Below are 25025 nucleotides of genomic sequence, written 5' to 3'. Positions count from 1 at the left end.
AGGTCCCCTCAACCATTAGGAGAGGCTTTCCAGGGGGCATAGAGGTCAGAAGAGAAAGATCCAGCACACAAGCTGCATTCCACTCAATGCAATGTTGGATACAGCCCATGTGTTTTAAAACTTGTTGCTAGCTGCTTTGGGAATCTTTGATTAATGGGCGAGGAGGAAATCTTTTAGATGCAGAAATAAGCAAAGAGGAATTTGAACTCGGGCCTCTCCAGTCCACGTTAATCACCGTATCACTTTATCAGCTGGCTTCCTAGGACTCATTTGTCATCGAATCGCAAAAAAAATATTATACAGTATTTACCTAGGTAACCAAAGATAACCCCCAACACTAAGGAAGTTGGAAGGCGTACACAAATCATAATGAAATATGGGGAATCTAGAAGAAAAGGGGTATGTGTAAAAATAGAAGCCATACCAGCTAACGTTCTTTAAAGCTGAGATTTCTGGTCTTAGAACTGACTTTTAACATTTAAGTACCAAGCAGGTGAGCTTAAAGAAAACACTGTATTCAAAAAGTCTTGTCTGATAAACATACAGCTTGCTTTGCAAAGAAATACAGCTGAATGGCTTGGGCCTTCTCCAAGGCTAATTTATTGCACGTCTAAATATAAAGTAGGTTCCCTTGACAGAGAACTGTGTAATGTCTACAAGACAAAAACCAGCACACACTGTTAGCTAGACAGACAGGGCGATGGACAGAAATGACTATTCAGTGCCTTACTGGCTGCCTGCCATTCTGCAAATGGTACAATTATGAAATATTTGAGAACATGACTTTTCATAAGATTAAATTTGGAGTTAGTTGTTTGTGATGAATACGCAATACGGACCATAACTCACCTTGGATACCAAGACCATGCAACATTAAACTGCACATTTTTTGAAAGCACAAAAAAGGTTAGGTTCTAGAAATAGGCAATGCACAGCTTAGCCTAGGTTTCTAAACTTTTTGGGACTCATGGATATTTTGGGGAGCAGAAAAACCAGTAGCGCTCAGAGGCCTCTCCCCTCCGTCCCCCAAACAGGCAAAACACCTACAAAAAAGGACAAAAAAGCAATCAACCCCCCTCAACCAAACAATCCCCTCCAGAAAGCAAAAAGACCTATTTTCAATTAAAAACCAATAAAAAAATAGTGAGGCAGGGCACCTTGGCAGATGCCAACTTTATACCACAATGCCCATGGTTTGCACAGGCATGTTGCTTTTTTCAACGTTCAAATTCCAAAAATGAAGAGTGCTAACATCTTGTAACATGACCTTGGAATTCAAAAGATATTTCCCTTAAATTAATATAATTTAGTTTTGCAAAATGTGTGTAAAACTGCCATTACAATGATTGCCAAGCACTTGCGGTTATACTACATATTAATATTATTTTCATTCTTTATTATTATTTAGCATTGCCAGACATTTTCAGAAGATAAAATTATCTGACTTCACGTAAGCTTCACGTAAGGCTAAATGTTGTCCAATCTCAAATATAGCAGCTGATTTGAATTCCTCACACCCAAAAACGGATTTTTAAGACCACTCACTGAAGAAATTTGCAAGAATTAAGCTTTATCTCCCAAAATGGCACACTGCCAAGTTGGGGGTTCCAGGCTTGGGCTGCATCTTATTGCAACTTATCCCCCCCCCCCACCAGTATGATGGTTTTTCCCCAATGGAGCCCTTGCTCTAGAAATTATTTAAGAGAACTTTTTTTGAGGGGGAGAGGTTAGACACAGACTAATCTTTACAGTTCCTGTGTTTGGACATCAAGCTAAGCATTGGCCATGAAAGAAAGTTCCCATTCCATGATTTAACACATCACCCAAATAAATCCCACAGAATTACGGGGAAGGAACCACAACATGCTCCAGAGTAAGTAGCTTCTTAGGAGAGGGAGAGAGAATGCTAAGATGTCAAATAACATTAAGACACTGTTATGTATTGAAGTTCTCACCCTGGGCCAGCAGGGGGATACAGTAGATAGTTTTCACTCAGGTCCACATATGCAAATAAGGGATTGAAAGTGACATTCAGTGATTGGATAGTTACAGAAAGTAGTTACTGTTGCATTCTAGTGGAGCTCTATATAAGCAGGCTGGCTGAACCCTTCAATTCAGTTCTGTTCTGGCCTGTGAATAAACAAGAGCTGTTTGAAGAATCGTTGTTGTCTGATATGTTCACCCACAACTTAACAGACACAACCTTGCATTTCAACACCTTTCCATCAGATGGACAGATATAGCACTAGAGAACTTCTGTATATAAGTAGACCCTATAAGCTCCACCTTAGCAGTGGCAGAGAGTGGCTATTCAATTTCTACTTGGAGAAATGAAAACTGCTTTTTTATGTGTGGGATGTGAGCACTACAGAAACAAACACAGTGCATTTTGAGCATTGTTGAAATGCCTTGAATTTCACTGTGGTATGTGCCTAAAAAGTTTCAGTGACAACAATCCTAAAGTGCATAGCCCTCCTGGACATCTTTTGAGACTATTCTCAAAGAGGACACCACATCCAGCTTTATTCTTTGGAAAGGGACATAAGGATATTTGAAACAAACAACCAGTCTAAACTTAGGCATTGTGATGCTGATGGTTTTGGAAATCGTCTGTAGAGGCAGTTCTGAGGGAAAGGCTTCGGTTTTGTTTATGTGTTTTAATCCACATTCTCTACTCCATCCCAAGCTGCTGACAGGAAGAGTCCATGTTTTGCTTAACCTCGAATTACTCCCACAGAAATAGTGAAAAGGGAACAAGGGGGAAAAACAGGAGATGGCAAGCAGGGAGGCTTTTCCTTATTTTACAAGATTAACAGCCCCGTGCAGATAAGGAGATTTTAATCCTTACTTCCTTACTATTCATTTTCTTTCACAGAAGAAGGAGGGGGAAAACCTTTCCACTTCTGCAGTATATATCAGAGTCAGCAGCTCTTATACAACAGGAGTAAACACTGCACTTTTGTGGAAAATGCATCAAACTAACAGGCTGTTGCTTTGCAGGGCCAAGAGGGATTAACACTATCTTGTAGGAATAATTATTTTCAAGCCCCTGAAAGAAGTGAAAATCTTTTACATACTACAAGCTACCTTGATAATACTATTTCTAACTTTAAAAAAAACACGGTGATCACAACTACTTTATTTTTATTTTAGTACATTTAGATCCCACATTTATTTGAATGCAAAACTCAAGGCTGCAAAGTTAACTATGTAAATCACAACGATTTGTGTTCAGCGGTTTGTGTTCAAACTCAAAGCTGCAAAGTATGTAACTATGTAAATCACAACGGTTTGTGTTCAACTTCTTGTTGATTATAAATTGATTCTGCTTCAATGTTCCAAGTTTTTAGAAGGAATTGCAACTTCTTTCTTTCTTTCTCTTTCTTAGCAAGAGTTGGGAGCTTGGCGGTAGGGAAGGATAGATAAGTTAGATCTAGATGGGCAGTAAAAGCCAAGGCTGGGCAATACTAACCACAGGGAAATACCGTATTTTTCGCTCTATAACATGCACCCGACCATAACACACACGTAGTTTTTAGAGGAGGAAAATCCATAGGCATGCCACCCGTAGGCATTCCCTCCATAACACGCACAGACATTTCCCCTTACTTTTTAGGAGGAAAAAAGTGAGTGTTATGGTGCAAAAAATACGGTATGTGTTCAGGCAATAGTTCAACCACAAGTTTGGGTCTTTTGCTGACATAGTCTGTCCCTGAATAAATCCAGTCTTTTCTCATTTCATTTATTCACTTTTCCCTGAGTTGAGGGGAATGCACCAGCCGGGAGCCTGCCCTCATTCTGTCTGTGAGTACAATTCTGGAGTGAAATATTGCACTCAGATGCCTCAAAACATAGCACTTGGCTCCTTGGCCAATGGTAAGAACATAAGAAGAATCCTACTGCATCAGGCCAAAGGCCCATCTAGCCTATCATCCTGTTCCCACAGTGGGAGCCCAGATGCCTTATGCAAAGTTCACAAGTAGGACCCGAGTGTAACAGCGCTCTTGCAACTTATGGTTCCCAGCAATGGGCATTCAGAAGCAGGCTGTCTCTAACAGTGGAGGTAGTCATGGTCAACAAAAATCCTGATTATTTCTAAGATTTATTAAGGAGGTACGCTCGCCATCTCCAAACATTTCTCCACAGTTACGAAGTCACGACGGGTAAAAAAAAATAAACCCTTTTATAAATAAGGCATCTGGAATCATCAAGATGCTAAACAGTTAGATACAAATCAGACTTATCCATGTTTGCAGCCACTTAAGGACTGCAAAACCTACAAAAGGAGTGCCAAACAGAATACAGCTGGGTGAAAGCAGCTGTACTGTCCAAGGACATCTATTAATTAAGGAGACTACAGTGAGAGGATTCCCCCCCCTTCTCCTTTGTTGCATTAGTTTAACAAGGTCACCACTGGTGACAATACATCTGAAACCACAGTGACAGTTTTTAACACACACACACACACACACACACACACACACACACACACGTAAATCTTGAAGGCTGACATGCCAGAAGTGAAAGGCAAATCTTGTTGTTTTCACTAATAGCCTTGTAAAGACAAACCGCTGTCCCATTTGTACCACATCTTTAATTAGCTCAAAAACCCTTTTAAGTATCGAACACAGGACTCTAAAAGCTCAGCCACAAATCCAGAGTGCACATTCACCCAAACCCATGGCTAAGGTGCACACTTCCATTAGAAGTAAAAGTATAGTAACTGGAGATCATTTTGCAAGCACCGTGGCGGTAATTTCCTTCTCAAAACAGTATTCACAAACATATTTTATTGTGGGGGCAGAGAGGGGGAGATGACAGTGCTCATCAGAAACCTAAACTGGCGATTGTGGGAGCTCCGCACATCGAATTACCAATGAGCACAAGGGGGAAGAGGAGAATGCATTAATAAAACATTGAAAACGATGAATCAATACTGTAATGTTAGAGTTTAACCTAAATAATATCTGATTAGGCAGAACTGGGCTCAGCTAACAAAGGGAAATAAAGCAACTTGTTTCGGTTTTACATTCTAGATGGGGAGATGTGCATATAAGTTGTTTTATACACTATTCTTTGGAGGGGGGGATCCTTTTTCTAAAATTGTGTTTAAAACCATTTGAAACCCTGAATGGTTGTGATTTTGGACAACCTGCTTGCCACCACCCAGAAAAAACTCCCCCCCTCCCCATATTTGAATGGTCCTAGTTTCTGAAAGCTGTTTGAGGCAGTCTCTAATGCAGTCTGTAACGAGGAAAAAGCTATTTATCAGGGATGCAGAGGCTGTGCAGATTAAACGAAAGAGTGTCTTCTTGTTGGGCAATTCCATGACTAAGAGAGCCGAAACAGCTACTCAAGAACGAATGCTTAAAAGAGCTGGGCAATGGCTGAAGGCAGGTGGTGAGGCAGACACCTTACATCCTTACTTCCGTCTGCACCACTGTTTTCCCAAAGTTCAGCACAGAATCGGAACAAACAGCCATCAGGTTTTCCAGCAGATTGCCGTTTGTCCTGACTTAGCACTAAAGAGTGGGTGTTCTGGGGGAAAGCAGCAGGACAAAGCAAAACATCTTGGATCTGTGCTTAGAAAGCATGGGACAAGCAGAAAACTGTGTGGATGTGCCCCTTGTTAAAGTGAAGCGTGCTGCCTGGGCCTGGCAGCAGTGGTAAGTTAAGCTGCAGCAACATCCTCCTCCCATAGGCAGCCAAGATGGGCATGAGATGGGGCAAGGTGGTGGTGGTGGTGAGGCTGGGGACACCTGCACAGGTGGTGGCCATGCAGTGAGTACATATTTGCAGGACAACCAGCAACAACATGGACCTCCCTTGACTCCCCCACCATCTCTCCTAGCCATCCCAGTGACTGGCAGTGCTGTTGCCACTGGGGGGGGTGCCACTGCAACTCCACCTTCCTTCTTTACACATCACTCCTGGGGGCTGGCAGGTGCCTGGTGGGGATACTGCCCAGAAGAACACTATGCATGCCATCTAGAGTTCCATATATAAAGTTAATAAATCCATCTGTCTCTCCTACAGGCCATGCAAAGAAGGTGGAATCCAATTTTTGCTAGTCAAGTCATCAGCCACTGCCAGCTGTATTCACAGAAGAACTGTTCACAGAAGAACTGTTCCAAAACCACCAAAACAACAAGCAGCTTTCTGGAAAGAAACAGGCTCTTGCTTAGGGTACCCTTTTTGCAAATGAAACGCAGCTGGCTAGGCAAAATATCAGGTATCTCAACAGTGCTTTGATGGGCTAAATCAAGCAGAAGAAAGAGGTGAAATATTGATGAAAATTAAATCTGCAAGGAATCCTTTAAGCTTAAGAGAATGAAATTGGGGGGGGGGTGTCTTTCTGAATAGACAAAAAACAAAACCCCAACCCCACCCACTTTCCCCCACACTGAGACAGGTCTGATTAAAATGGAGAAATTCACACATGTCTTTAAGTTGCTTTTGTTTCATGTAACCAGCTAAGATTTTAGTCCCTTGTACATTCCAGAAGCTAGAGTCACTGGTACTAATCCTGATTAGTGCCATAAACTATACCCACCAATGAAACTACATGGGTAAAATTCTTTCCCAACAATACAGCATCTCAGAATGCAGCCTACTGCAGAAAATAATGGGGTAACAAAGCTAAAAACAAAACAAAAACAGCTAGGAATTAAATTCAAGGAAATATAAAGAGTAGGTAGAGCTTTAACCACAGCAGCACCCATAGAAGGTCTTTCATGCTACTGATTTTCTTGTGTTGTGCTGGTACTAAAGCTCCTCTTTTGAGAAGTGTCTCCATGAGTGGAGATATGCAAAACATATTGCCACTTTAGTCTTCTAAGCATTTCCCCCCACGGGGCATTCAATAACTGCCAAATACAGGAATGAGTTATCACAGTGATAGCTGTTTTCTCCCTCTAAAGAGAAGTACTTAGGCAGGCTTCAAGTTTAACTCACATTCATTTCTAGAGACACATCAACATTACAGAAAGCAACATATTTATTCAACTTTTCTGTCTATTTCATCCCTGCCATTATTTTCTCTTTATAGAAAGCAAGAAAATCTTTAATAAAAATACAAAAAAGTAAAAAATAAAACTTTTTTGGACGGCAACTTTTTCTTTTTTTAAAGACATTCCAAATAACTTAGCTAGAGACACGTGTCCAATAAAATGCACAGATTAAAATGTATCACTTTGACGCAGTCACTTAATACAATCCATACTAACCAATTAAATAAATATGTAGACGTAATAAACTTGTCAAATTTTGCTGAGCAGTTAAAATGCAGTGATTTGGGATTATTAGATTGCAGGTTTAGAGCCAGGGACTTGTTAGCCTGATTTTTATTTTTTTGTACAGTGCCTACTTATGTTAGTTGCTTTATAAATAATAAATATAATCGTTAATAAATATAGACAGCTTCATCTTATGGCCGAAATGGAAAAATGCATTATTACTAGTTTGGAAGATGGCTTGGAATATTATACCTTTTCCACAACATAAATGGGAGGGAGGGAGAGATGAAAAAGGATGCCAGGTTTATGTCATTTCTCCCTTGGGAAAAATCACAGATGAGATAAAATTTCAAGCATCTGTAACACTGAGCACAAGTTGTGTTTACTGAAATTTTTAGCAGGAAATTAACAGGAATGCCAAGGAATGGACGTAGTGCAAAACCTTGGGGCAACAGTCCTCAAGTCAGTACCTACAATCCTCTTTTTTTCAGAGGGACACACTGCAGCTATCACAGTATTAAATACAAACACACATACACACACACCCCTGGTTCACATGTCACAGGAAGCCAAATTATGGCTTACTGGGACCGCATGTGTGTGCAGGCTCTTGGAGGAGGAAGACAACAGTTGCTTTCCTCTTTCCTGGTCTCATTTACTCCACACTTAGCATGTTTTCCAAACTTTGACTTGTGGTTAAGCACTCTCCTCAGTCATCACGAACTGTAATCAAGAAGAAACCACCTTGGAGTTAAAAAGACCTGGGAAGAGCAAAGTAACTGTTCTTTTGAAGCCCACACATCCACACGGTCCTCATAAACCATAGTTTGGCTTACTGTGACATGAGAACCAGGTCACAGTCATGACTCTGTGTTAACAACTGTGCCTACACATGATGCAGAGGGAAGTGAGGGGCAGATGGGGCTTGTCAACCTGAGAAGGTAGCCCATCTAGGAAAAGGTAAACTAAATCTCCACTGCCTTGCAGGACATCTTCGGGGAGGGAAAGGCTAAGGAGTAAATTCTACACAAATCCAGACTGAGGACCCTATGATGACTGGATGGAATCTTGTATTCCTTTTTCCAGAAACTCCTGCAGTTAAGGTGATGCCAAACATATTGCTCTGCTTTCCTCTGGGCAACATCAGCAAGGCCCAGAGGGAGGTCTTGTTGTCTGGGCAGCCCAGGACCTCCAGACACACTGCCCAGGGCTTGCGCTCCACAGAGGTCACTTCACACACTTCACCTCTGGAGGCACACTCCATTGTCTCCTGAGGCAGACAGGTGGCAATTGTCCTTAACTACTGCAACTTCCACTACGTTTTTTCCATATGGTGCCCAATATCATTTTATTCTGGAAAAGTATTATGGAAGAACATGACAAAAGACTGTGACACATTGTCTGTTCCTCATACCGTACACATTCATGTACACACCCTCTATAGAAATATACAGCTAGTCCACAAGTTACAAAGTGGTGGAATTATGTTGGACACCCAGATCTCACCCATTATCCATAAACCAATCATTTTACTCTTTTCTCTGTGTTCTCTAGGTTTTCTTCTTTCCAGCTGGCACTCTGCATACCATGGCTAACGAGCCTGTTAAGTTCCCACTGGGCTGTTTTTAGACATTTTGTCTCACTGTTTTGTTGTTGTTTTTTAAAAAAGAGTTTCCTGTATTTTTGCCAACCTTGGGGCTACCCTGAACATGCTGAAAAAAAATACTTCTGTGTTGCATCTTAGTGCCTACAGTACATTCCTTGTGGCTTCCAAACCTGTGAAATTTCTACTACAAAGAGCAATACCTTGCAACACAGGTCCTATTGCATAATATCTAGCCACATTTCTTGACACCCTCAAACAATTCTAGAAAAAAATTAGATGAGGCAAGAACTCACAGAACATTTTTGCCTAACCTATGCCAAACATAAAGGTGTTATAATTTCTCATGTTGTGGTACTATTCTTTTGTTAAGTAATACCAAAGGAGATGTTATGTTTGGGTTTTTTGATGACTGATATGAATTATAGTGGTCTGCAGCATCCAGATGTCATTTTAGCTGTATCTTTGTTAAAATGAAATTTGTTCTTCACAGGTCAAAACTCTTATTTATATCACTATAATAAATCATATGATATAATTTTAATATGCTATATAAAATTTTAATTACAGTGGTACCTCGGGTTAAGTACTTAATTCGTTCCGGAGGTCCGTTCTTAACCTGAAACTGTTCTTAACCTGAAGCACCACTTTAGCTAATGGGGCCTCCCGCTGCTGCCGTGCCACTGGAGCACGATTTCTGTTCTCATCCTGAAGCAAAGTTCTTAACCCAAGGTACTATTTCTGGGTTAGCGGAGTCTGTAACGTGAAGCGTCTGTAACCTGAGGTACCACTGTATAACATTTTAATATAAATTTTTTATCCTATCCTCTGTTTGCAATCCCTCCCATTTAGTATCATTTATAAATCAGAACAGAATAGTCTTCATTTCTTTGTTAATCTAGGCACACTGAATGCAGGATAGACCCATCCACAATCTCTACCCTGCTGGTCAATGGCTCATTAGAGCACCTTGACTCTGGTGTTCAGATCCATTGTCTTCCTGACTTATAGGTAGCTCCTTACTACTCACACCTGCCCAACATGCTCAGCTGCCCACTTGCTACTGCTGCTTTAAATCAAACAAATGTAGTGAGGAAGAGGATGCATACCGCCACAGTTCTGATCCAATTCCCCACCCTGTGTCCTACAAAGAGTGTAGGAAGGTCCAGTAATCACAGATTTACAATTTCTCACCTAGGTAAAGGTAAAGGGACTCCTGACCATGAGGTCTAGTCGTGACCGACTCTGGGGTTGTGGCACTCATCTCCCTTTATTGGCCGAGGGAGCCAGCGTACAGCTTCCGGGTCATGTGGCCAGCATGACTAAGCCGCTTCTGGAGAACCAGAGCAGTGCACGGAAACGCCGATTACCTTCCCGCCAGAGCGGTACCAATTTATCTACTTGCACTTTGATGTGCTTTCAAACTGCTAAGTTGGCAGGAGCAGAGACCGAGCAACGGGAGCTCACCCCGTCGCGGGGATTTGAATCGCCAACCTTCTGATCGGCAAGCCCTAGGCCAGTGTTTCCCAACCGGTGTTCCGCGGCACACTAGTGTGCCGTGGAACTTTGCCTTGTGTTCCGTGGAGGCGGGCGAGTCGGGCGGTGAGAGGCGGGGTGGCGGCGGCGAGCACACGCGGGGCGGCGAGCGAGCGAGCTCCCACATCCCATCGCCGCTCACTACTGGGCCTGCGCATCCGCTCGCTACTGGGCCTGCCCCAGGTGGTGGGGTTGCGGGCATCACGCCCTTCCCCATGTGAGCGGGGAATCCCATCCGCCCCCACGTGAGCGGGGAATCCCATCTCAGCCCCCGCGAGAGCAGGGGAATCCCATCTGGCCACGCCTCCTGGCCAGCCAATCGGCTGGCTGGAGGGGGCGTGGCTTGCCCTTTTTAGGGCCGGAGCGGAGGGGGCTCGCCCTCTCTTCTCCGGCTAGCCCCATCGCCGCTCACTACATCCTATCGCCGCTCGCTACTGGGCCTGCGCATGCTCGGCGAGCACACGCGGGGCGGCGAGCGAGCTCCCACATCCGACGGCACCAAGCAGGGGCCCTTGGCCGTGCCGGTGCCCACCGTGCCCGCCTCCGCCCAGGAGGGCGGCAAGCAGCCACCGCCACCACCACCCCCACCGCTGCCCGGCAACCGCGCCGCTGCCCCCGGCTCCCCGCGGCGGGTGATCGTGCAGGCTTCAACGGGCGAGCTGCTCCGCTGCCTGGGGGACTTCATGTGCCGCCGCTGCTACCACATCCCATCGCCGCTCGCTACTGGGCCTGCGCGTGCGTGATCGCGCCTTCGGGATTCCCTTCAGCAGGCATCAAGCAGCCTGCCTCCCTGCTTTTTCCAATTAAGGGAACCTCCACTCTCCTGCCCCTCCGTGTTTCTCACCCCAAAGCCTTGTGGGCAGCAGGAAGTGGGGCCGTCCTGCCTCTACCCCACGCCGGGTGGCTGCTGACACGTCCCTTGGGCAGGAGAGGCATCCGGCTGGATGAAGGCAGCGACGCCGGGGGAACGAAACAGCACGGCAGGTCTGAGTTGGCGCCTGGAAGGACACAGACTGCTTCATGTCGCTGCATTCCACAGCTCCGAGGCTGGCAGGTGAGTGCGTGCACTCCTCTCTCTCATTTTATTTAATGTGCATTTTAGAAGCATGTGGAAATATCCTGCGTCATCAACCACTTTGGGGAAAGTGTGCGTGTGTGTGTTTGGGGCTAGATTTCATGCATGCCTTTTTTTTTTAAGTTCTCTTCCTGCTTCATCCACATTCACCCCCCAAAAGGCCATTTTCTGTGTGCTGAATAAATTCTGCAACTCAAACGGCACGAGGTGCCAATGCATCGGGGCTGTGGAATTTATTCTGCTTGCAGAATTCTGCAACTCAACCGCATTTTGATGTTTAAATGTTGTATTTTAATCTTGTTTTTAAGTTATATTTCAATCAACTTGTTTTATTATTGGTTTTTTTTATTTCAATCAACTTGTTTTTTATTATTGTTTTTATTTCAATCGACTTATTTTTTATTATTTACTATATTTCAATCGACTTGTTTTTTAATTTGTTGTTAGCCGCCCTGGACCCAGTCATTTTCTAATGGTGGTGTGCCTCGAGATTTTTTTCATGAAACAAGTGTGCCTTTGCCCAAAAAAGGTTGGGAAACACTGCCCTAGGCTCTGTGGTTTAACCCACAGCGCCACCCGTGTCCCTACTGCTGCCCTAAACTATGGGTGTACCAGATTTCAACTATCTACCTGGTTTGAGAATACCCAAACTGGGGGTAGCCAATGTGATGTCCCTTCCAGATGCTGGCTCCAGCTGGGAGTTGAAGTTCAAAACATCTAGAAGGAATCACGTTACCAACCCCTGATCTAATTTTTTTGAGAAAAGAACACTGGCCCAATGTGGACATCACACTAAGCTTTCAGTTCTGACTTAGTAAGGAGAGATTGACACAAGCTAAATGAAGCTGCATGTAGCTCCTTTCCAGTTGCTTTGCTCCTCCCTTCATGAGCAATGAAACTATGGTCTATAATCATAGAACAAACCTCAGCTACAGATCATGGTTAAGAATGGGAGATCTAAACCAGGGGTCGGCAAACTTTTTCAGCAGGGGGCCTGTCCACTATCCCTCAGACCTTGTGGGGGGGCCAGACTATATTTTGAAGAAGAAAAAATGAACGAATTCCTATGCCCCACAAACAACCCAGATATGCATTCTAAATAAAAGCACACATTCTACTCATGTAAAAACATGCTGATTCCTGGACCATCCGCAGGCCAGATTTAGAAGGCGATTGGGCCGGATCCAGCCCCCAGGCCTTAGTTTGCCTACCCATGATCTAAACCAGGCTTCCTCAACCTCGGCCCTCCAGATGTTTTTAGACCACCATTCCCATCATCCCTGACCACCGGTCCTGCTAGCTAGGGATCATGGGAGTTGTAGGCCAAAATTATCTGGAGGGCCAAGGTTGAGGAAGCCTGATCTAAACTATAATCTAGGGCTCAGACAAACTTCAGCATAGCTGCCCCACCACACTTTGCTTAAAGGACCAGGGAGGACCACAGCAGGTGCAAGCTCCCCCCCCCCCCAGGAGCCAGCATGTTCACATGATCACAGTCATAATCCATAGTCTGGCCCCATCTGCACTATACATATGAAGTCGTATCATACCACTTTAATTCGTCATGGCTTCCCCCCAAAAATCTTAAGAACTGTTGATTTTAAAAGTGTTGGGAATTGCTTAGAGACACCCCACCCCAAATCCCCTCACAAAAGTACAATTCCCAGAGTTCCCTGGGAAGAAGGATTGATTGTTAAACCACTATGGGAATTGTAGCGAGAATATGGAGTCTCCTGAAAGCTCCCTGCCCCATAGCAAACTACAGTTCCCTGGATTCTTTGAGAGAAGCCATTGCTGCTTCAAATGTATAGTGCAAATGAAGCCCATGATCTGTAAACTATGCCTGTGGGTGCATTGTCGCTACCCCCACCAATGGTTTCCTACTGTAGTAAAAGGGACACCTCTTCTACTTTTGACCTGGAAATACCTTGGGGTATCTTTTTAGTCTCTGTGTGAAAACAAGTATAAATATCCTAATTTTAAGTGAAGTAAGATAGATTTATCTTTGCCTATGTATGCAGCAAATATCAGGGTTCTGTGTAGCTAACAAATGCTCCTATCAGCAAAGGAAAAAGCAAGGAGGATGGATGACTGTGTATGTGAATGGACGAATATTGTTGGATGAATATTGATAACATATCACATGTTAAACTGAATTAGTTCTCCTAATTTGGCTTTGTATTCCTTCATATTTATTTTACTTTTTCTCATGTTTCCCATTTGGAATAGGCCTAATACAACAAAATTCAATTTCGTTGGGTAGAGAGATTGTCAGTGTTTGCCTTTCAGCTGTCCACTGCAGGTTTCCTGCATAAATCTTTCCACGCCCTTACAGATGTTCATATCTTAGTACAGATCTGTTTCCCTTGAGGGTCAGCCAAACCATTAAGAATCTGTGTTTTAATGTGGGGGGAGCTGCAATGGAATATAACCTATATATTTAAAATCTGTTTAAGGCTTCTTTAATTTTTCCAAAGCCGCTCCTTCAACTTCCTCAGTAATATTGGAACGTTTTCTTCCTAATGGGTCCTCCGAGATTAAAAACGAGCACCTGTGCTTGTACAATCGGATTTTCACACAGAATGTGATCTGCAGCAGTATGCTTACTTGGAAACAAGTTTTTGCAATTGAGCTTCCTTCCCAGAAAATGCTCTGGGATGCTAAAAGGAGTGGAACAAAGAATGATGGAAAATTAATGTCTCTCAAACTAGCACCACATCTTACAGAACAGCAGGAAAGATAGCCAGCCACAAATGACTCCAGCACAACAGTAAACATATTTCCAAAATTCTAGAAACCCATGAAGTAGATTTGGAGCACATTCTTATATTCAGTATCTGCTGGCAATAGGATTTGATGGAAACCATGAAACACCAACAGATTGCCATGAACACGTCTGCCACCAAAACACACACCAGCAAAGATACAGTGGCAGAACAGGTGAATTTGGGTACACTCATGCGTCTTATAGGAGTTACACAGGAAACACAAAATCCTATAAACCTTGAGTGGTATTTAACTAAGTTTTATTAAGAGTGGACTCATTTTAACTGATGGACCTAACTTATGTTCATTAAATTTAATGGATCTACTCAGAATACAACTTAGCTACGTGTTACCCCTTTAATTCACAATCATAGTTTAATAAGAATAATTTTTTTGTTTTTTAATATACCCTGCCCAGCTGGCTGGGTTTCCCCAGCCACTCTGGACAGCTTACAGCATATCTAAAAACATAAAACATCAAGTATTAAAAACCTCCCATTCCAGGACTGCCTTCAGATGTCTTGTGTCATTTTTTATCTCCTTGACATCTGAAGAGAGGGTGTTCCACAGGGAGGGCACCACTACTGAGAAGACCCTCTGCCTGATCCCCTGTAACTTCGCTACTCGCAGTGAGGGAACCGCCAGAAGGCCCTCAGAGCTGGACCTCAGTGTCCGGGCTGAGTGATGGGGGTCGAGACGCTTCTTCAGGTATACTCAGTCAAGGCCGTTTAGGCCTTTAAAGGTCAGCACCAACACTCTGAATTGCACTCGGAAATGTACTGGGAACCAGTGAAGATCCTTTAGGACCAGTGTTATATGGTCCCGGCAGCCACTCCCAGTCACCAGTCTACCTGCAGCATTCTGGATTTGTTGTAGTTTCCGAGTCACCTTCAAAGGTAGCCCCACATAGAGCGCATTGAAGCAGTCCAAGCAGGAGATAACCAGGGCATGCACTATTCTGGTGAGACAGTCTGCGGACAGGTAGAATCTCAGCCTGCGTACCAGATGGAACTGCTAGACAGCTGTCCTGGACACAGAATAGAACCGTGCCTCCATGGGCAGCTGTGAGTCCAAAATGACTCCCAGACTGCGCACCTGGTCTTTCAGGGGCACAGTTACCCTGTTCAGGAACAGGGAGTCCCCCACACCCACCTGCGTGTCCCCCCAAAACAGTACTTCTGTTTCAACTTCAATCTGTTAACCACCATCCATCTGCCAACCACCTTTACCGCCCTCACTGGATCTGATTTGAAGGAGAGGTTGAACTGGGAATCATTTGCATACACATACACAGAAGCCTACCAATATGTTCTCTAACCTATGAGAGGAAAAAATGATACATCTTTGAGAAAAGTTTTTTTAAAAAAACAAACAAACCAACAACCATACATTAATTTATTTGTATCAAAGAACTGCCCCTTCCAGTTCTTATACTTTATGGCCAGGGTTTGGAACTTCAGTCCCAAAGGCCAAATGTAGCCTTCAGGCCACCCACCTCCTACAGCCCACTTCCTCCTTGAAGATTCTTGCCTGGTGGTTCTCCAGTGGTTCTGGTTTCATCTCCAGGGACAGCTGAAGAAGGTAGCATTAGATTCCTCAGCCCCATGACTCTTGAGCTATGTGGTGCGTGGGAGATATGGAATGAAGTGTCATCAGGGCACTGATGTAACCCAACTTTTTTTCTCGATAGCATCTGCACCAGGAATGGTCAAGCAGGCCCTGATGTCCAGATGCAGTGGTGGACTTTGAGGGCTAACAACTGGGTCAGAATCCTGGCAAGTCAGAGGTAGGTGATTCCCATGTTGAGAAGTCAGTAAATTGGGTCCCAGTCTCCCTGAATGACTAGGTGTGTAGTTTGTGGGTGCTCCTTGATCCCTTTTATACCTATGCATGTCTTTAGCTTTTTCTTCCGTTTTGGTTTTCTACTAGTTTTAAGATTATAAATCTAATAAGCACAATAAGTAAATAAATAATAGATCTAGCCCTATTACTGGGGGCGTAGATCTCTTCAGTAGCTAAGGGTGCATTTGACCAGCTATGGCTGGTAACAGTGCTTTTTTTCTGGGTGGACGCAGGGGTACGCATACCCCTAAACATTTTGTGAATCTAAGTTTGGCCTCATTGAGGGGCAGTACTTTAATATGAGTAGGAAAATGAGATTACCCCTAAACATTTTTTTAAGAAAAGAAGCACTAACTGGTAAGGTGGCTCTGACTGTTTCTGAATCGGGACAGCTTGACCACACTTGCCCATGCATTAGTAACATCAAGGCTGGATTACTGCCATACACTCTATGTGGGGCTACTCTTAAGGTAAGTCGGGCGGCAGCAGCAAGTGCAGAACACAGTGGCTGTTTGGGGGGGACAAACTACTCTCAAGATACAACACCGTATTTTCTGGATTTGCACTTGTTTCCAGTCTGCTACCAGGGAAAGTTCAACGTTTTGGTACTAACATGTAAGATCCAATACAGCTCAGGACAAGGTTACTTGAGAGAACAGCTTATCCCTTATATTCCCAGTAGATCACTGTGTTGTGCAGGAGAATTTCTCCTTAAAGTCCCCAAAATATCAGATGCAAGAACTCAAGAGCAGGGCCTTCAGCGTAGCGGCCTGTTTTCTGGAGCAGCATCCCTGTTGACATACAACAAGCAAACCACTAGATGTACTTTCCACAAACAACTGAAGACAATTTTGTTTACACAAGCTTTTCCAGCCACATGAAAATATATCTGCCTCAAGTTTAAAAAGAATACAGAAGAAACACCTATCTTTAGTTATATTTGTACTTTTTAAAACACTTTTTAGCTGTTTTATGGTATGTTTGTAACATGCCTTGCAACAAATGCAAAAGGTGATTCATGAATTAATTAAATAACAACAAGAATGTTCCTAAGTTCTGGCTTCTGTCAGAGCATCTTCACAATTCTAAAGATACACCATCCTTATAACTAAACCGTTAACTAAACACATTTATTTATACCAGTTTGTCTTCAGTTCAAAATCTCCCTTTGGCTAATGTCGATTTATACATTCTTTTAAAACTTCCCAGATACTTGTTTCCTTTGCAGTTCATTCATTAACTTCACTCTTCTCTTTCCCCTTTTTAAAATGAGAACCTTTTCAGTCCTTTTAAACAAGCTAAAAGTTATTATGCTGACTCATGTTTCCCAATCATTTGGATTCAACTCAGCTTCCTTTTTAAAAAGTAATCTTTTAAAAAAATAAAAAGGCATAAATCTCTAAATTCCCGCTTAGATTTTTTTCTTTTTTGCATAATTTTACTCCAACACATCACTGAAGTAATTTCAAAGAACTGTATCAACAGTGTAAGAACAAACATCAGTTGCTACTGATACCAAAACGACCTTAACGGCGTTTTGCTGCTTCTATAAACTTCAGAACGCTATCACCCTACTCAAAAGCAAACGGCAACGTGACAAAATTGCAGGGAAGGCGAAGAAAAATGCAGTAAAGTAGAGGCTTGCAAGTTTAGCACACATCAGCTTTCAATTCCCATGCACTGCCCTAATGGTGTTGTGCACAAGCTATTAAACTGCTGAACTTTTTTTTATTTTGCACAAAGCACCGGTGGCTTGCAAACTCCAAGCTACTCTCCCTTTAAGCTTTCCATTTCACAATAGCAACAGAGCAGTTAGAGGCTATCTTCAGCTCATCAGCACCCTGTCAGAAGTACATTGCACAACATTTTATCTCCTTACCCCTGGTGTGCATCGAGAGCAGCATGAGGAGGGAAACGTGAAACCTCCAGTTTGGTTCTTCTAGCCAGTTCATTGCAGTAGCAGTAGCAGTAGCAGTAGCAGCAGCAGCAGCAGCAGCAGTGATTTGCTTGTGGTTTAAATCTCCCGTTTCTTTCCTTTTCTTATTTCACTTTGCAGCCCTTTTGCACTCCCGCCTCTCTCAGATCCTCACATGAGTCTTGCCAGCAAAGCCTGGAGAGGAGAAGGTGAAAGACAAGCCTGTTACAAACTGGTTCTGTCACCACATAGTCCTCAACTGATCACCCTCGTGGGGAGGACAACAAAAGGGCAGCAAGGCTCTCAAGCCGGACTGGATTCCTGAGACAGGAGCATGGACTGATCGCTGCCCACACTGGGAATGTGTGTAAACTTAGAAGCTGCAGCCAGAGAGACAGAGACAGAGAGATTTCAGCTCCTCTCTTCTCTTTTACACTCATGTGCACAAAACAAAGCCAGGAGATCCTTGAGGAATACAAAGAAAGTACCAAACTGCCAGGCATTATTATGAAAGCAAAAGTACAACTGTGATTTCTTCAGTTCGAATTAGCTTGTTAACCATGCTTTGCACTGAGCAACAAAAAGTTGCGCAGCTTCAAATTATGGGGTTTTAAAAAATTGTTTGTTTGGCTTCTCATTTCAGCCTATTCCCGAGGAAGCAAGGCCAAAAAAAAAGTTTTTAAAAAGTGGCATTTTAAGTAAACCGAGCTTTAGATCACTGTGTATTCCACTCGGCACCAGTCATACGGTGAGGCAGAAGGAAGTGGGCACATCAATCTACAGGTTTTAAAGGGTGATTAATCATCAGAAATATTTTTTTGTTGTTTCTATAGTGATGGGTGATATTACTCAAACTGGGCTTTCCTAAACACAGGCTAATTTCGTCTCATTTTTGATCAGGCCCAATTACTATTTTAAGCACAGCTCCATCAAAGCTCCATCACACTTTTGGAGACGCCGCTGGAAACACAAGATCTGGAACAAGCTGGGGCTCTGAATGCTCTCCATCGCTTCTGCAAGGCTCTCTGCTCTTCGCCTTAACTCTCTGCATGGAACGCTGGTGCCCCAGAAGTGTCCTTTCATAAGAACCCAAAGCACCAAGAGTCTATAATTTCCTTGGCTCCTGGTGCCAAGAATGCATGCTAAGGATTCCTAGGAATTGTCCCATTCAAGGGTTCCTTTGCTAAGGATCCAGAACCACTGGGAAATCACATCACACATAGCTTTTGTCGTTGCAGGGCCTAATGAATGCCTAGCGCCTTGCATCCTTGCTGTAAGGCAAGTTTCAGCAGTGAGGTGGCTGGAGGCTGCTCCTGGGAAGGTAGAGGCTCGGCTTATTATGAGCTAAGCTCAAACTCCAGAAATCTGGAGGTGGAAGGGAACAACTACTCTAGAAATTTTGGACTTGAGAAGTTTGATTCTGAAGTTTGGGTGCATCACTATTAGACAACAGTCCTATGCCCTCTTACCTGTGGGTAAAGGTAAAGGGACCACTGACCATTAGGTCCAGTCGTGGCCAACTCTGGGGTTGCGGCGCTCATCTCGCTTTATTGGCCGAGGGAGCCGGCGTACAGCTTCTGGGTCATGTGGCCAGCATGACTAAGCCACTTCTGGCGAACCAGAGCAGAGCACGGAAATGCCGTTTACCTTCCTGCCGGAGTGGTACCTATTTATCTACTTGCACTTTGATGTGCTTTCAAACTGCTAGATTGGCAGCAGCAGGGACTGAGCAACGGGAGCTCACCCTATTGTGGAGATCTGAACCACCGACCTTCTGATCAGCAAGCCCTAGGCTCAGTGGTTGAGACCACAGCGCCAAGCCCTGTTAAAAACTCACTGGGACTTACTCCTGAAAAGACATGGAGAAGATGGCACTGCTAGTTACTAGAATTTCTGGGGCCAAACCTGGCTCCACTTTGTAAGCCTGGGTTCCTGATGTTTTTGCAAGATAGCATATCCACTTGCTTTTGGGCACCCACAATGGCAGATTAGCCATAACCCCGATATCAAAACATAGCAGTACATGTTGTTTGTAGTTTAATGTTATATATTTACTGAGCAGCCACAAACCATTTTCTGTGGATGACATCTAGGTTATTTTGATCTGATCAAAGAAAGGTTGTGCAGGTGAAATACAACTATGCTCTTCAACAACCACAAAACATATTATTTTGACACAAGACTCAGTCTTTCATGATGAATTTAGAAGTTAAACTAGATGAAAAGGATAGTGCACACTGAATCAAAAAATACAAGCGTACCAGTATACCAACAGTGGAGGGGTCATTAAAAATATACATATATGCAATATAACTGAATATATTGCACAAACCAATATTTCACCATTTCTTACCATATATACTTTATACAAAGTTTTTTTATAAAAAAAATCACAACATCACATTATTGCAATTTTAAAAATGGGTCATGATTCAGTAGTAAAACATTAGCTTTGTATGCAAAAGATCCCAAGTTCAAACCCTGGTGTCTCCAGTTAGGGCTTGTTAAGACTCCAGCCCGGAACCCGGAGAGCTGCTGCCAGTCAGTGTCAGCAATACTGACCTAGACAAACCAATGGTGTGACTGAGTACAAAGCAGTTTCTTATGTTCCAAAATCAGCAGGACACCCTTTCATTTTGTTTCTTTCTTAAAAGTAGTTTCTCTAAGGGTCTGATCTTAATTGAAAGAATTCCCATTTCTGAAAATAACAACCGAACATCTGGCCCTAACAATACTGTTGTCCTTATAATACTGCAAGAAAAAGGCAGTGTGTGCGGAGAAAATTCTGTTTGGTGGGTAGGACATGTCAGGAGTTCAGCCTACACTCGAGTAGGACCCTGGCAGAGACATATGCCTGATTGGCATGTTCTCTCCCTCCTGGTTGTTCGTTCGGGAGCTTCAAAAGCTTTCTTCTGCCCGAACATCACAGCGACCGATGCCAAACCGACACCGGCACACTTAGGGATCCGCAGAGTTTGCACGGTTGCGTAACAGACCTCAGCAACTCAGCATTTTGGCTAATCTACTTTATTTACATATAAACACACACGGAGCACTGCAACATGGCTCCCTCTCTCTCTAGCATCAGACAGCAAAGAGAAAAAGCAAAGGACAAAAGTCCCACTTCACGGAACCCAGTAACACAAACATCCTGCCTCAGTCACTTCCCACTCTGTGGAGTCAAAATATACACCATCATGTGAAAGACAAAAATCCTATTACTGCAATCACAGAGCAGGAATTCTAACAGGGCAGTGGTGGCCACAAGGATGGCAAGAACTGAAACATGAAGTGAACTAGAGGGCAGTGTGAAGAAGCAGGAGGAACAGAGGCGTTAGGAGTTCCATACTTGGCATTTCCTCCTAGACTGTGGAAGGTAAAAACATAGGGCAACAGGAATGTGTGTCCCGTTCCTGGGCAGGGACATAGGAACAGAGGGAGGAAGGGGCATGGTGGTATTCAGTGAAGGGACTCAAAAACTATCTGAGGAGGAACCCCTTCCTGAAAAAAGTGAAGAATAAGCAGACATAGAGGATTTGGCATAAAAAGCCATCTCCACACCCAGGCTGGCTCCTACAGGGTTTCATGCACCAAAGTCTGGTCGAAGCAGGGATTAGCATTGTAAATAACAACATAAAATAAAAGCTGAAGATGCTGCTGTCTTCATTATTTGTTTGTTGGAGTCGTTTGTAGACCGCCTTTCCATCCAAGAATCCCAAAGGAATTGGAATAGAATTCCAACACTAACTGTACCCCTAACCATGCCCACTCGGAAGTAAATCTAGATGATTAAATGGAAATTACTCGAATGCATGTGGGCCCAAAGTATTGAAACACATGTAAACATACATTAAAAACATACGTAAAATCAAAATCAAAAGGAGACAATGGCTTGGTTCGCACAATATTATGAACTTAGTGATAAAGCGGCTGCATTCACATCACAATTTGTTCTGTTTTCACTACGTTTCCCCAACATTGTATTTGAGTTTTCACAGGATGTAAAAAGCCAATTCCAGAACTATAGTGGAATATTCCTGTATTATTTACAGGTGGATGTTTTCTGGAAGCAAATAATACAAAAAAGCAATAAACCTGCACTGTTGTTCCAGAAGTAGCTTTTATGTTGTGCAAAAGCTCAAATATAATGTGGAACGTAAGAGTCATGAAAATCAAATAAACTGTCATGTGAATGCAGCCTGAATGCATATTGGATCTCCCAGAGAGCAGTTTGTACTCACTTAGTTCCTCCCTTGCCCTTTCTGCTAAATGCACTGCATGAGCAAAACCAAGGTTTGACTTAGTGTGGCCTCTGAACTGGGAGTGTGGCCTCTGAACTAGGACTTGTGGTTAAGTTCTCTCCTCACCAACCACAGGCTAAGAGGTTTGGACCTGGAACAGCACTACATTGTGAAGTAGTGACATACTTGGGTGGGGGAGAGGCTTTCCCCACCATGACTAATAGGGATGGAGGCTTAGACAGATTCTCCAAGATCAAAGGCAGCATGCTTCTGGAATAACAGCTAGGGATGGCAACTGTCCTCACGTGCTGCTTATGCGCTTTACAATAAACATGTGGCTGGGAAGATACTGGGCTGAAAACCCCCAAATAAAATTCATTACATATTTTGCAAAGTTGTTTGCTTGCTATGCATCTGGACATTTCTTAAGATATCACAACCAAATGTTGTGTGATGGTTCCTCAGTTCAAAGAGTAGGTTTCTATCTATGTTTGGATAACAGTGGCTGCCGTTTCTAAACATTTCAAAACAACACAGTTTTTAACCACTGATTTTAAAACTGCACTGATGTTGTTGTTTGGAATTCCAAGCAATGCCAGGTACCAGGCTCCTAGTTTAATTAATTAAAATCTCTAGAAAACATTTACATGATAAAGTGCAATTTCCAGTGACGGTACATATTTACTTAGGCATAGCCAGATGTTGATGGACCTCAACTCCCATCAGCCCCAGCCAGTATGGACAAAGGCCAGGGATGATGGGAGCTGTAGTCCAATGACACTGGGAGCTCATTGACTACCCCATTCTACACCAACACCTCACTGCCCTCTGAGCTACCAAGGATGGGACATCAATGAGAGAAGTAACCATGCAGCTGCCATGATCAAAACATGCACAGATTAGTCTGAGTATCATATGGTGAAGTTTCAACATCAACCATATTACAAGAATAATGCTACGAATCAGGCCTATGCACATATCATGCAAAACTGAAAGCGATGATAAATATTAATCATAAAAGGTAAAGATAACAAACGAAACACACACAGAGAGAGACATTTCCCATCTCTCTCCTTTCTTTTTGAACAGGTGTCATTTGTACATGTTTGTACTAGCTAGCCCAGGAACCTATTTGTGGCTCATCTCACAGCATTTTTCATGTCACAAAACTGATTCTATTACAGTTCCTAATGTATCGTGAACGTGTCTGCTTTGTTTCAACGCCACTTTGCGAGTTTCCTAACAGAACTTACTTGTCAGCATATGCAGTGCTTGCAAAAGTGTGGTTTATCCATCACTGTCACGCCACTTTAGAGAAGGAAAGGGCCAATATACTCATGAGGACTGCTTGTGCTTCTATCTAGACCGAGCCCATAGCCTACCAAGACTATACGCACATTAGCAGCTTAAAATGGAGTGAGGTTGTCACCCCCACCCACTGTATTTCAAGTCACATTTGCACACTGTTGTATATACCAGAGAGGGGGTGGGCATGGGCATTGTCTCTTTGGTTTTCCCACACCTACTACTTCCCCAACTCAACTTCCCCCAATTCATGAAGCTGTCATCTGCATACAGTGGTACCTCAGATTACAAACGCTTCGGGTTACAAACACTTCGGGTTACAAACTCCGCTAACCCGGAAGTAGTACCTCGGGTTAAGAACTTTACCTCAGGATGAGAACAGAAATTGTGTGCTGGCGGCACGGCGGCAGCAGGAGGCCCCATTAGCTAAAGTGGTACCTCAGGTTAAGAACGGTTTCAGGTTAAGAATGGACTTCCGGAACGAATTACGTTCATAACCCGAGGTACCACTATATGCACAATGGCTATCTCAAAAGTGCACAGCTCAGACTAACTGCAAAGTGACTTTGGCTTAAACTTTCGTATTGAGGGAAAACACATCAAACAGTAGTATTTCTCAAGAAACTTCAGGATAGCTCTGCTCCATTGTGGGTAATGCCATGTGTACATGGATACAAAAAACCAGCAGTGGGAGCATGCTGAAACCAGAGTAAACAGTAACGTTGTACACAGCCTTTCCCTCTACTTCCAATGTCACAGCACAGCTAAAGTTTAAGAAGTCTGGCTGCTAACCTTGGAGGTTGGTGGTTCAAACGCACCCAGGGATGGCTGTGGGCAGGATTCCTGCACTGGACAGGGCTGGATTAAATGACTCTTGGGATCCCTTCCAATTCTACTCTTTTACTATTCTGTGATACTTCATTTGGGCAGCAGCCATTTCTTACACCAGTAAACTTCTGACTTTAAGAATCCAGTAACGTATAAAAGATGCCACTGAATCAGCAGCCCATGACAAAAAAATCATGTTACGTCTGCATCTGAATCCAACCCTGAAATAAGAAGGGACATGTGCTGATAGTTCTGACGCGAGACCAACAAGCATCCTTATCTCCTTGGTAAGAGTACAGAGGCTGCTGAGCTGTATAATGCTACGGGAATTCTACTGGGAGGCTCAGGTTTTACTCAGTTTTATTCCTGCTTTCATATTACTGGTGCAATTAAGAAGTCAGACTGTATTCGCTGATACTAAGTAAGTATCAAGGGTCCTATATGTGGCAACAACAGTGTGATTCAAAATAAATAAAGAGTGTAACTACTATGATTATGCCAGTTTTGTAAGTAGACGGACGTCAAGGAGTTTTGCATTTGATAAGTCATTTAATCCATATTACATTTTCCCACTGTATAAGGTTAGCACAGTTACTATTAAATCCTGCCGGGGGGGGTGTCCTTGAATTAAAAAACAACCCCAAGATAATATAAATATAAAAGGGGGAATCTCGCTTGT

At 43.3% G+C, this 25025-nt stretch overlaps 1 protein-coding gene and 1 long non-coding RNA gene across 2 annotated transcripts in view; one reads left to right on the top strand and one right to left on the bottom strand.

The window, feature by feature from the left end:
• Positions 1-18127, bottom strand: part of BMPR1B (bone morphogenetic protein receptor type 1B) — an 84647-nt gene extending 66520 nt beyond the window's left edge. Inside the window, exon 1 of the mRNA XM_083458825.1 lies at positions 17937-18127. Within this exon, the coding sequence (XP_083314951.1) occupies positions 17937-18009 (73 nt within the window). The 5' untranslated portion in view covers positions 18010-18127. The remainder of the gene's footprint in view (positions 1-17936) is intronic.
• Positions 8136-18664, top strand: LOC310686044. Its single transcript, XR_014515675.1, has 3 exons — positions 8136-8195; positions 15906-16001; positions 18114-18664. It is a non-coding gene; the product is annotated as an uncharacterized lncRNA (long non-coding RNA).
• The last annotated feature ends 6361 nt before the right edge of the window (positions 18665-25025 follow it).

This window comes from Podarcis liolepis (genome assembly GCF_965112155.1).
Source record: "Podarcis liolepis genome assembly, chromosome: 9".
Lineage (NCBI taxonomy): Eukaryota > Metazoa > Chordata > Lepidosauria > Squamata > Lacertidae > Podarcis > Podarcis liolepis.
This window is presented reverse-complemented; position numbering and strand designations above follow the sequence as displayed.